The 12,303-nt window shown below is 42.8% G+C and overlaps 1 protein-coding gene across 1 annotated transcript; it reads right to left on the reverse strand.

Moving 5' to 3' along the window:
* Positions 1-5,909: 5,909 nt before the first annotated feature.
* LOC142629022 (uncharacterized) lies at positions 5,910-6,863 on the reverse strand. Its single transcript, XM_075803024.1, has one exon. It carries the CDS (start codon positions 6,861-6,863, stop codon positions 5,910-5,912), a length of 954 nt encoding a protein of 317 aa, XP_075659139.1.
* Between the last annotated feature and the right edge of the window lie 5,440 nt (positions 6,864-12,303).

The raw sequence follows: 12,303 nt of genomic DNA on the forward strand, positions 1-12,303 counted from the left end.
TTAGTCCCAAACTTATCATCCATTTTAAGCCGTCTATTTCTCTTGCTAAGGTCCATTTTGCTTTACGAAAATGGAAGCAGAGAGACAAAGGGCTTTGGTGAGGAAGGCCACCGTTGCGCGCATGCAACGAGGGCTAGCTTCAAGGTCTACCCCTAAAGGGGCCAACAAGGCCACTTTGAAGAGAAACAGCGACAGTAAGGACAACCATCCGCTTAAAAGGGGAACAAGGCCATCTGCAAAAAAATCACCAACCAAAACCTCCATCTCCTCCACCCCCTCGTCATGGGGCTGGTAAAGGACTGATGACGGGCAAGGGGCCCAATATTTCTAACCCTGTTCACGGGCTAGTCACTCACAAGGACTATGTCGTCAAAATGCTCAACTTGATCATCAAGGAAACGGACTTAGATCCTTGCAAGGAGCTTCCGTCGGAGGACTTGGGCACTTCCAGCCTCTTCGACCTGTCCATGGTATGTTTATGTCATTCACGGTACTTAGTTTTATATTTTAACGTTATCATTCTAACCATTGGTTTTTGTTTCAGGCACTTGTGTGCATGAAGGCGCTACAGGACAGGTGGTGGCTAGCGAGGGGGTCATCCGACGACTTCAAAAGCATCGGGAGATACAGCTACAGGAGTGGGCGTAGTACGCGGAAGTCATCAGTACCCTCAACGAGGACCTTACAGCAAAGACAGCTGCACTTGCAGAGGAGACTCGTCAATGGGTAGAGGTGAAAAAGGCGAAGACCAATCAAACGACGGAGCTGGCTGCTCTTCGTGAGCAAATGGAGAAAGCTAAAGCTGACACCGTGGTGGAGTTCTGGACCTCACGGCCTTACTTTGACGTGTGTGGTGTTTACAATGGAGATGGTTTCAACGACTGCTTAAAACAAGTCGAGTCTGTCTACCTTGATCTGGACTTGTCCAAGATTACCATAGATGATATTGTACCGTAGACACCTGGAGGAGACGACACTGTCAATGACGAGCCTGACGATTATGCCCACACTGTTGAGCAAGAGGTAAAGGACAATGGCATGGTCATTGCCCAGCCCGCTCCTGGTGGCCCCGTTGCTCCCGCAGTCTCATCTACTGTTTCTGCTAAGGGTGGTCAAGATATCATGAACCCATCTGCCTTGGATGCTCCCTCATCTTAGTTTTTTAATTCTTAACTTGTATTTAAGCATTTTATCTTACTTTTTAGACAATAGTGAATGCCCCTTTGTTTTTGGGCTTTGATGTAAACATTTCACCATCTATGGGCTTTTATCTACTGTCTTCTTCTTTTTATATCCACCATTTGCACTTAGTTGTATTTGTTGCTTGAATATGCCTTTGTCATATGTGAGTTCTCAATATTCCACTTTACTCGTCCGTCTTGGTAGAATTTTAAGATAATTTTGTGGGCTGGGTACCTATCGGTATCCGTGGTCGTCTGTCCACCCCGTAGGTAGGACTTAAGATAATTTTTGAAGACCAAGTACCCATCGGTATATGTGGTCGTCAATCCACCCCATAGGTAGGACTTAGGATAATTCTTAAGGACCATGTAGTCGTCAGTATCCGTGGTCGTCCGTCCACCCCGTATGTAGGACTTAAGATAATTTTTGAAGACCAGGTATCCGTCGGTATTCATGGTTGTCTGTCCACCCCGTAGGTAGGATTTAGGATATTTCTTGAGGACCAGGTACCCGTCGGCATCCGTGATTATCTGTCCATCTCGTAAGTAGTATTTAGGATTATTTTTGAATACCAGGTACCCGTCGGTATCCGTGGTCGTCCATCCACCCTATAGGTAGGACTTAAGATATTTAAGGAGAAGAGAAAAAGAGCAATGTTTTTTATAATTCCTCCAAGTCATATTAATAGTAGCATTTCCCAAAAAGAAACTTAACATCCCAACATCTTTTGATATTTAAAACCAATAGAAACATAAAAAAGAAAAGGTAACATAAGCAAAAGAAATGATAACATAAGCTGCATCCGACCACTACTAGTAGTATTTCCTCAGGTACTCAGTGTTCCATGGGTGATGGAGCTTCTGCCCGTCAAGAGTTTCCAAGTAATAGGTCCCTTTTCTACGGCAGTCAATGATCTTGTAGGGTCCCTCCCAATTAGGGCCCAACTTGCCTTGTAAGGGATCCTTGGTGGCTATTGTTACCTTCCTCAAGACCAGATCCCTAATCTAAAAATGACGAGGCCTGACCTTGGTGTTGTAGTGTTTTTCCATTAGGTCCTAATAATGAGCCATCCTTTGTTCTGCCGTTGCTCTGACCTCGTCAAGGAGGTCTAACTACCAGCGCAATCCTTCTTCATTCTTTCCATGGTCATGATGGGATACTCGATAGCTGGTCCTTCCTATCTCTGTAGGGATGACGGCCTCGTGCCTCGAGCCATTGCTCTATAAGCCCAAAGGACACCAGGTAACTCATCTGGCCATATATCCTTTGCCCCCTCAAGCCGAGTCTTGACCATCTTGAGCAAGGATCGGTTTGTGACTTCAACCTGTTCGATGGCCTGAGGGTTAGCGGGAAAGGAGTAGTGGTTCTTGATTTCCAACTATTGGCAGAAGTCTCTAAAGGCGTCATTGTCGAATTGCTTGCCATCGTCAAAGACGAAGACCCAGGGAATTCTGAAGCGGCAAATGATGTTCTTCTAGACGAAGCTTCGGAAATTTTTCTCCGTGATAGTAGCCAGTGGCTCTACCTCGACCCATTTAGTGAAGTAGTCGATTTGTACAACGAGGAACTTGAGCTACCATACAACGAGAGGATACAGTCCCATTATATCCAACCCCCACTGGGCAAGCGGCCAAGGGGTGCTCATTGGTGTGAGTTCCTCTGTTGGTTGTCATATGATATTACTAAAGCGCTGGCACCTGTCACATGCCCTTACGTAGGATTGGGCATCCTTCTGCATAGTGGGCCAATAGTATCCAACCCGTACCAGCTTGTGAACTAGTGAGCGTGCCCCGAATGGTTCCCGCATATTCCTTTGTGCACTTCCCTTATGACATAGTCAGCTTTGTCAGGGGCCAGGCACCTTAGATAAGGACTATAGAAACCTCTTTTGTAAAGGACATCCCTAACCATTACAAAACGTGCAGCTTGTACCTTCAATCTGCAGGAAGCGTTGCAATCTTCTAGCAATGTCCCATCTTTGAGGTAGGATATGATGGGCATCGTCTAGTCAGTCCCTAGAGAGATGACCTGTACTTCCAACTCATCAATGGCAGGGGTGTATTGAATGAAGGATAATACCTTACTAGCGATGTTCGTACACTCTACGGACGCAGCTTTTGCCAGTCGGTCTGCTTGCTAGTTTTCCTCCCTCGGGATTTGTACGAACTTAACTACAAACCCATCTCCTGTCTTACTCTTGACCAAGCTCAAATATTTCTTTATCCGCTCTCCCTTTGCTTCATACCGATGATGTGTCCAACCACAACCTGAGAGTTGCAATGCATGATTGCTGACATGGCCCCTACTGCTTTAGCTAAGTCGATGCCCAAGAGGACCACTTCGTATTCTGCCTCATTGTTAGTTGTTGAGAATTGGAGGTGGACCGCACACTCTACTATATCTCCTTCTAGTGTTTGTAACAAGACCCCAGCTCCACCTACCCATTGATTAGACGATTCGTCTATCCACACCATCCATGTCATTGGTTCTTCTTCTTCAACTCCTCTGGTCGTGAACTCTGCAACAAAATCAGCTAGCGCCTATGATTTGGTTGTGGTTCGGGGTCGATATTGAACGGCAAACTCCCCGCGCTCTACTGCTCATAGGACCAATTGTCCTGCTACCTCCGGGTTATTCATTGCCTTCCATAGTGGCTTGTCGGTTTGGACCACTATGGTATGTCCTTAGAAGTAGGTCGGAGTTTCCATGTGGCTATGATCAGTGCAAAGGCAAGCTTCTCCATTGGAGGGTATCGTCCCTCTGCTCCTCGCAGCGCTCGACTAGTGTAGTAGACAAGCAGCTGTACTCAGTCTTCCTCCTATACCAGAGTAGAACTAACGATTGTTTGGGATACGGCTAAGTAAAGGGAGAGCTCTTCCCCAGGTTTGGATGGGCTGAGCAGCGGGGGAGACATGAGGTAAGTCTTCAGCTCTTCAAAAGCCTTCTAGCACTCATCGATCCACTGGAAAGCTTTCCGTAGTACCTTGAAAAAGAGTAGACACTTATTCGTTGCTCTGAAAACAAACCTGTTAAGGACTTCAACCTTGCCATTTATGCTTTACACCTCTTTGACGTTCTTTGGAGGGGCCATCTCCACTATCGCCCGAACCTTGTCAGGATTTGCTTCTACACCACGCTGTGACACCATAAATCCTAAGAATTTCCCTAACGCTACACCAAATACACATTTGTTGGGATTAAGCTTCATGTTGTGGAGGCGAAGGGTATCGAATGTTTCACGAAGGTCGCCTAAATGGCTAGCCTTTTGTGCGCTTTTTACAAGCATGTCATCTACGTATACTTCCACGTTTCGCCCTATCTGTTGGACAAACATCTTGTTTACAAGCCTTTGGTATGTTGCCCCTGCATTCTTTAGACCAAATGGCATGACTTTGTAGCAGAAGAGTCCTTAGCTTGTGACAAATGAGGTATTCTCTAGGTCCCCTTCATCCAGCCTGATCGATTGTACTCGAAATAGGCGTCTATGAAACTTAATAACTGATAACCAGCCATAGAGTCCACGAGGAGGTCAATACATGGAAGGGGATAGCTATCCTTCGAGCACACTTTGTTGAGGTCGGTGAAGTCTATGCACATTCTCCACTTACCATTTGCTGTCTTGACCATGACCACGTTGGCCAGCCACTCGAGGTAGTAGGCTTCCCTGATGAAATTTACTTCCAGTAGCTTGCATACCTCTTCAGCTATGGCCTTGTCCCTTTCTTGAGCAAAGACCCTCTTCTTCTGCTGGACTGGGGGGAAGGTTAGGCATACATTGAGTCTGTGTACCATGGTGCTAGGACTCCCGGCATGTCCTCGTGGCTCCAAGCAAAAATGTCCCAATTGCTCTTGAGAAAAAGTGCAAGTTCCCTTCGGACCGAAGGGTCAGCTTGTGCGCCGATCCGAGTGGTTCAGCCAAGAGTGTCATATCCAAGGAGATTTCTTCTAGATCCTCCATTGGTTCGACAATAACCTTCCTTTCTTCGATGTTCAAAGCTTGCAAGTGATCGTTCATTTCAAGCATGGCTAAATGGCATTCTCGGGCGGCCATTTGGTCTCCTCACGCTTCTCCTATCTCATACTCCGTTGGAAATTTCACCAACAGGTGGCCGCTCGCCACACGTTAAGCGTGGGACGTCCAATGATGGCGTTGTAGGCAGAGGAGCAATCAACGACGAGGAAGATGACCTCCTTGGTAAGTTGCTATGGGTAGGTTCCGATTGTTACTGGCAAAGTGATGGTTCCTATGGGAAAGACTTTGATGTCGCCAAACCCTACTAAGGATAAGTTTGAGGGTAGGAGACGCTCTCGGTTGACCCTCATCTACTGAAACGTAGGGTAGTAGAGGATATCTACTAAGCTCCCATTATCCTCCAATACCCATTGGGTATTGAAATCTGTGATGCATAAGTTGATAATAAGGGTGTCTTCATGAGGATGGTGTAGTAGCCTGGCATCTTCCTCTGTGACGCTGATGGCTGGGTTGTCAAGCCTGGTCACCTTAGGTGGTCGTCTAGAGATCTAGAAACTTTGTACCATACGCAGGTATGTCTTTCTTGCCTTTTTAGATGACCCCACCATAGCGCTCCCCCTACCATTACCCTTATCTCTCGGAGTAGGGCTCTAAGTCTCTTCTCAGCCCGTAGGTAGGGCTCGAGGTCCCTCGGTGAATCTTCCCTATTTCTGACAAACCATTACAACTTCCCTTGTTTGATGAGGGCCTCAATCTACTGCTTAAGGTCATAACATTTGAAAGTTTTGTGCCCATGGTCCCGGTGGAAGCGACAATATTTGTTTCTAGGTCTTTTGTTTGGGTCGCCCTTCAGCTTGTCCAGCCATGTTAACATCACGTCATCTCTTATCTGCATGAGGACTTGATCTAGCAGGGCGTTCAAGGCAGTGAAGTTTGTGGTTCTCCCTGACGGGGGTCTTGACCTCCTGTCGTCTCTTTTGTCGTTTGTTCGAGTCGTCTTCCTTCCTCGGTCTAGGCAAGGGTCGTCCTGTCTTTCTCTCTTACTTGGTCCATCTCCCCGTGCTATCATCGCATCCTCGACATTCATATACTTCGTGGCTTTGTATAGCGCTTTAGCCATCGTTTTCAGGTCGTTCTTGTAGATAGAGAATAGGAACTCTCCTCGTTTTAGTCCACTAGTGAAGGAAGTAATAAGAACCTTGTTGCTGGCTTCATCGATGAGGAGGGCCTCTTTGTTAAAGTGGGTGACGTATGACCTTAGGCTTTCGTCTTCTCGTTGCTTGATGTTTAGTATGGCCACGAAGGACCGTCTGTGTCTTTGCCCTTCGATAAAGTGTGTAACAAAGTGCCCACTCAATTCTTTGAAGGTGGAGACTATGTTTGGGGTAAGCTTATTGAACCATACCCTTGCTGGCCCCTTCAGCGTGGTAGGGAATGCCCTGCACATAATCTCATCCAATGCTCCTTGCAGGTGCATGAGGATTTTGAATGACTCTAGGTGGTCAAATGGATCCCTTGACCCGTCATATGTTTCTACTTGTGACTTTCGAAACTTTGCTGGAAGGGGGAAAGATGTTATCTCGGCAATGAAAAGGGAGCCAGTCCGGTGGACCAACTCATCCAAGTTGGCAGATACTCGTCCTTTCATAGCGTTCATCATGATGTCCATCTTCTCCTTCATCATTTGCATCTCCTGGGCCATACGCATCGCATTGACTTCTATTTTTGAGGGATGGCTAGTTTCCTTTAGACCGTCTCTTCTGCTGGGTACGGTGCTCTCTTCCTATTCCTCCCTCTCTTGCCTGCCCCCTGTAGGTAGGTGACTACCATTTTGCTCGTCGGCATCTCGCTCGTCGTGTGGGCCTTCCTGGCATCATTCGTTCCTTTGGTTTAGTTATTGTTCCAACTCCTAGATACGTTGGGTTAGTCTCCCTATCACTACAACCAGGGTTCGCACTTGCATTTCTAGGGCGTTGGGTGGATTCCATGTATCTTAGTTGATGGTAACCTTTGAACACGTCTGGACCATGCAATTCTTTCATCTTAGAATCATTGATAGTTCCCACAAACAGCGTCAACTGATGATGTGTTGAAATCGTCAGTAAGTTGTAGGCTCCAAAGCACTCCAATGGGTACCTGTGGAATAAGAATAGGTGGACCAAACAGAAGGCACTGGTGTGGTACCGGCCAAAGACCCTCTGAAGGTCAAGTTAATGAATAAGAAATCTCTAAGAACTCTATAGTGAGAGAGCTAGGGATTTTCTGCGTACCTGAGGGAAGAGGGGGTCTGGTGCTTATATAGTGGTAAGTAGTGAATCGAGATCCCTAAGAAGTAGGGATCTTTCCTTGCAGAGGGTATTCGGTGTTAGGGTTTCCGTGATTCCAATGTGTCTTTCCATATGAGGAAGATACGTGGGCGTGATATGGCCTTAGTACGTGATGCGCAAGATATTTCCTTGTTGGAGCATGCATGGGGAACACGATTGGAGACGTAGGACCCGTCGATTTTCTCCATCCGATTAGTTTTTGTGGTCAACCATTGCTTTAGCTTTCCCGTCGACATGGGACGCATCCGTCAGCTTTTTGGGGTGGTCCTTTTAAGAGGGCTTTTTGTCGCCTTTCCGTTAGGCCGACGACCCTACTAAGGTCATCGACCCTCTTAGCCTTCTGTTTATAAGCCTTTTCTGAAAATACCCCTATCAAACCTCCTACATGTGAGGAGCTTCTTGGCAACGTGTAATCCAAGTGTGTGATTTGTGTCTTACACTAGGGTGATGTGGGTGCAAGACTATTCTTTATCTTTCCTTTTTAAAATCACCACTAACCATTGGTTTCTAAGGTGCGGTTGGTCACCTATATGTCTAATTTCTTTATACTATTTAACTAAGGATTTCCTAAAGGTTCCTAAGCTAAAGGGTAAAGCAAATGTCTTGAATAAAAGACATGAACTCGATAGTTCTATTACGTGTAGAGAAGCTATTAGGCACTCTACAATGCCTTTTCTAAAATAGTACATTGTTTTGATTTAATCCTAATTTCTATCATTAGTGTGACTCATTTATTTGGCATTTGGATTCAAGGAAACATATGAGGATGCGTGTACATGTCATGTGAAAATGTTTGTGCATGTGAGAATGCATCGCATGTGAGATACTAGGTACTAGCATACAAGATACTATGTACTAGCATGTGAAAAAAAAATACAATTAGGCATGTATAGATGAATTATTTTGTGCAAGAAACCTACCTTAGTCCATTAAAATTTTTAGCATTGCAAAATAATCACTAACGAAAATATTAGTGCTTAGGGGATGGGGATTTGTTGGCATATTGTGGGCCATGGGTTTAATTGTTTGAAGTGTGACTCATTTATTTGGCATCTGGATTCAAGGAAACACGTGAGGATGTGTAGGGGCCGTTTTTTGGTGTATAGCCACATGTTGTGCGCTGAAGGAGTAACCTTGCTAGACTCGAGTTTGTATGGGGAGTTGCATCCAAAACTTGACATTGGGCTGCATAGTCCAATGGCTTCCGGCGTATTTTTAGGCCTACAAAATGAGTAAAGCCCAAAGTCTAAGAATCATGATAATGGTTGAAATTATAAATGATATGTGTTTGATATAATAGCTTTGATTAATAGTTGTAATAGTAGTTGAAATGAAGTAATATGTATTTAAAGGTTAAGTTATCATGTATTCAATAATGTAAATTTAGAGATATGGAAACATGATGACTTATCTTTGTATGGTTTGTAGCTCCATCTATATAGCATTAGTGAGTTGATAGCATTCCAACAAGATGACTCCAGCAGTGGAGAGGCAGTTTGCCATGACTACTTCAAGATTGAAGAGGAAAAAATAGGTGCAACTAGAGGGAGAAAGAGTATGTCCAGCTATATGTAGAGGCTAGTTAAGTTTGTCCCCTTTATCATGCACTTAAATGAATTTCCCCTTGCTAATGATCTTTTAGTTATTGTGAAGCTATGAGTAGTATTGTTTTCCATGAGAAGGGCTTTTGTAAAATAGGTTTGTGCCTTCCATGAGAAGGGTTTTTGTAAGAAGTATTTGTGCCTTTTAGGAGAAGGACTTTAGTATTAGAAGTTTATGTCTTCCATGAGAAGGGCTTTTAGTTTGAGTGTTTGATATCTCTTGAGACGTATGGAGATGTGTAGACACCGCATTTTGTACCCCTTACGACTCGGGCCCCTATTCCCTAATGATGCTCGAATTCTAAGGCCCAAGTTCAGTTTAAAGCCCAATCAGATATTAGATAGACTTGAGGGGTGTTAAAATGGAAAATATAAATTTTTAAATAAGCAAAAAATCTATTTTTGGAAACAAAATAACCAAAGAGGCTCTTGGCCTGCATACATGGGTCATGGCCTGCGTATGCGAGCCAAAGCATGCGTACGCAAGCACATTCCTGCATACGCAGCTAGGGTTTCAGAAGCATAAGAATTGAAAGTTTTCTGCAATAATGACTAAGGTTTGGAATGAATCCCACATCGTCTGAAAGCTGTCCCAAACCTCATTTTCTCAACTATAAAAAGTCCTACATGGTACATTTTCAAAGCACACAAAAATCTCACAGGAAAAACCTAAGATTCACTAGAAAATAGTGAATCAAAAGGGAGTTTTTCACAAAATAAACTCAAGTCAATTTTATTTGATTGAGACATTTTCTAGCCCCAATCCTTTTAGTTTAACGTTTCTAATCACTTTCTTATTGGTTTGTGAATAGATTTGACTGAGGGGAATGGTCAAAATTAAGCTTGGAAAGCTTTTTTTTAAGGTATTGAGTCTACCCCTTTTTTTTTGCTTTTCTTTTACGTTTTAGTTTTGTTTCTTGCATAGTTTGTGTTTGTATAATGTCTGTTTAAGTTAGTTTTTCAGTCCTTTTCATGTTCAGTATACGTTAGGTTGTTAGATTGTTATTTTAAGGTTCTACTCTATTTCTGCATTCTTAGGTTTTCTAGGCAAGGATCTGTGTACGCATGATCTAGCCTGCGCACGCAGGCTCGATTATGCGTATGCAAACCTATTTTAGCATGCGTAATGTTGTTGCCCAAACTAAATTTTTGTTTGTTTTATTTCTGCATTCACATGTTTATTCTGTTTAGCCTCTTTTTCATACGTTTTAAGCCCCTTTTCACCTCTTAACGTGCTTGTTTGTTATCACATGTTTAGATTACGGTTTGTCTTAGGGTTTCTTAGTTTTAATGCCATTCATTCACATGCTCATCCATTGATGCCATAGGTGTTGTGTTTGCTGAGGGGTAAGTAAAGAGTAAGTCATGCATTAGCAATGTCCATGCATTTGTACTTTGGTCTTATGATATGATGAAACAGGCTTAGATCTATCATTAGGTTTGTTAATGCTTGGTTTATGATATGCATGATATGTTTTAGATGTATGATAGGTTTTCACATGATAGATGAATGCTAAGGTTTCTTTGATATGTTTGGTTCTCTTTTGTTTAGGTAGATAGATAAGTATGTTTTGTTTGGTATGAAAGATGTCATGTCGTATGCTTAAATGTATGCTAGTGTGCGTGTGTGTGTGTGTGTGAATATAAATGCAAGTGTTGAACATGTTTTTTATAAGGTTAAGACATAAGATACAATGATGGGAGGTCAATCTTAGGGTTGGGCAATCTTGGGTGCCTAACACCTTCCCAAGAACGTACCAAAATGCCGAACCCATACTCTAGTAGTAAGATCAAAAGGTCCTTCCTCGAAGGGACATTATACACATGGTTCTTAAATCATTGCAGAAACTAGATGGTGACTCCCCCCCCCCCCTCGTGCCCACAAGATGGTAAAAAATATAGATTTTTTTGTGGGATGTAATATTTGTAATTTTTAAGATACATGGAAGTATGAGAGATATGGCGGTTAAAGATAGTAAAGATATGAGATTATAGCTACTGGAGAAGTTATAGTGATGACTTGTGTTGCTTTCCAAGAGGAAAGATTTTGTAAGAGAAGAGGCTTTGTAAGAGAAGTGGAAAAGGAGATATGTTTAGAGGATATGAGGAGCAAGATAGATGTATTTTCTAAATATGGAGAGTGGGAAAATGAGCATAAGAAGAGTAAAGAGTAATGGTCTTGTAGTTTGTTTAGCAATGTTGCTGAGATTTTTTGCTGGAGAGTGGATAAAGGCTTATGAATAGTGATATGAAGGGCATTTGTGACCTAAGGGCTGAAGAGCTTAGTTTCTAATTTGAAAACTAAGAACTCAGAAGCTCAGAACCTCATTAAGAGTTTAAGAAGATAATTAGAGGGAGAGGGAAAATAGAGTAATTTGTAAGAGAGTTGTTCTTCTTTATTGGTGTGCTTTGGTGTGTTGATGGAGGGATCTGTTTATAGTTGAGTTTAAGGGGGTACTTAGCAAAGAATCTCAGCCAGAATCTATCCCAATTAGTAATAAATTTTTAGAAAATCCATCCTAGGATTTGGCTGAAAATGGTTTGTTTAGCTTTAAGGGGTTTTTGCTGTTTTGGGTAATATCAGCTAAAGGAAATGCCAGCAAAAAAAGGAAAGGATTTTAGCAAGAAAGAGATAGTTTATTTAGTTGGTTTTGTTTTTTAGCTAAATAAGGAAATTCAGTAATGTTAAGGCTGTTGGGTCAACTTTCACAACTGTTCTGAAAAATTTGTCCTAGCTGTCAAAAAAATGTCATATCTGTCATAAGACAACTGTTGCTTGGGGCTGAAGTAGATGAGGACAGCTAGATGATGTTAGGTTGCTAGAAAGAATATTCAGCATTTATTTCATGGATTTGGCTAAAAATGGTAAGTCCTCCTATAAGGACATCTTGTTATTTTGAGTATAGCAGCTAGCTGCTGGGATTGAGCATTAAATAGTTGGTGATGTCACTTTTAGCCAAGTGTCAAGTGTTAAACACACTACTGGTGTTCTGCTGGAAAGGTTTTCTCTTTTGGGTATATATATTTTTTGTTCAAGATTCTATTACAATACATACTTAGTAAGTAATAGAATGATTGATTGATAGTTAATGAAGTTTTAGAGATCTAGTCAAGGTCTCATTGTATTGTGACTTAATCTTGATGAGCAAGAAGAGCATTTAATTTTCTGCTCTAGCAGCTGGCAAGGGAATATTTGGTCTGATTATGACAGATTGCAGCT

Source organism: Castanea sativa, chromosome 3, assembly GCF_040712315.1.
Source record: "Castanea sativa cultivar Marrone di Chiusa Pesio chromosome 3, ASM4071231v1".
Classification (NCBI taxonomy): domain Eukaryota; kingdom Viridiplantae; phylum Streptophyta; class Magnoliopsida; order Fagales; family Fagaceae; genus Castanea; species Castanea sativa.

Coding starts and splice junctions, on each gene's coding strand:
- LOC142629022 (XM_075803024.1), bottom strand. CDS start 6,863: ATGCGTATGGCCCAGGAGATGCAAATGATGAAGGAGAAGATGGACATC.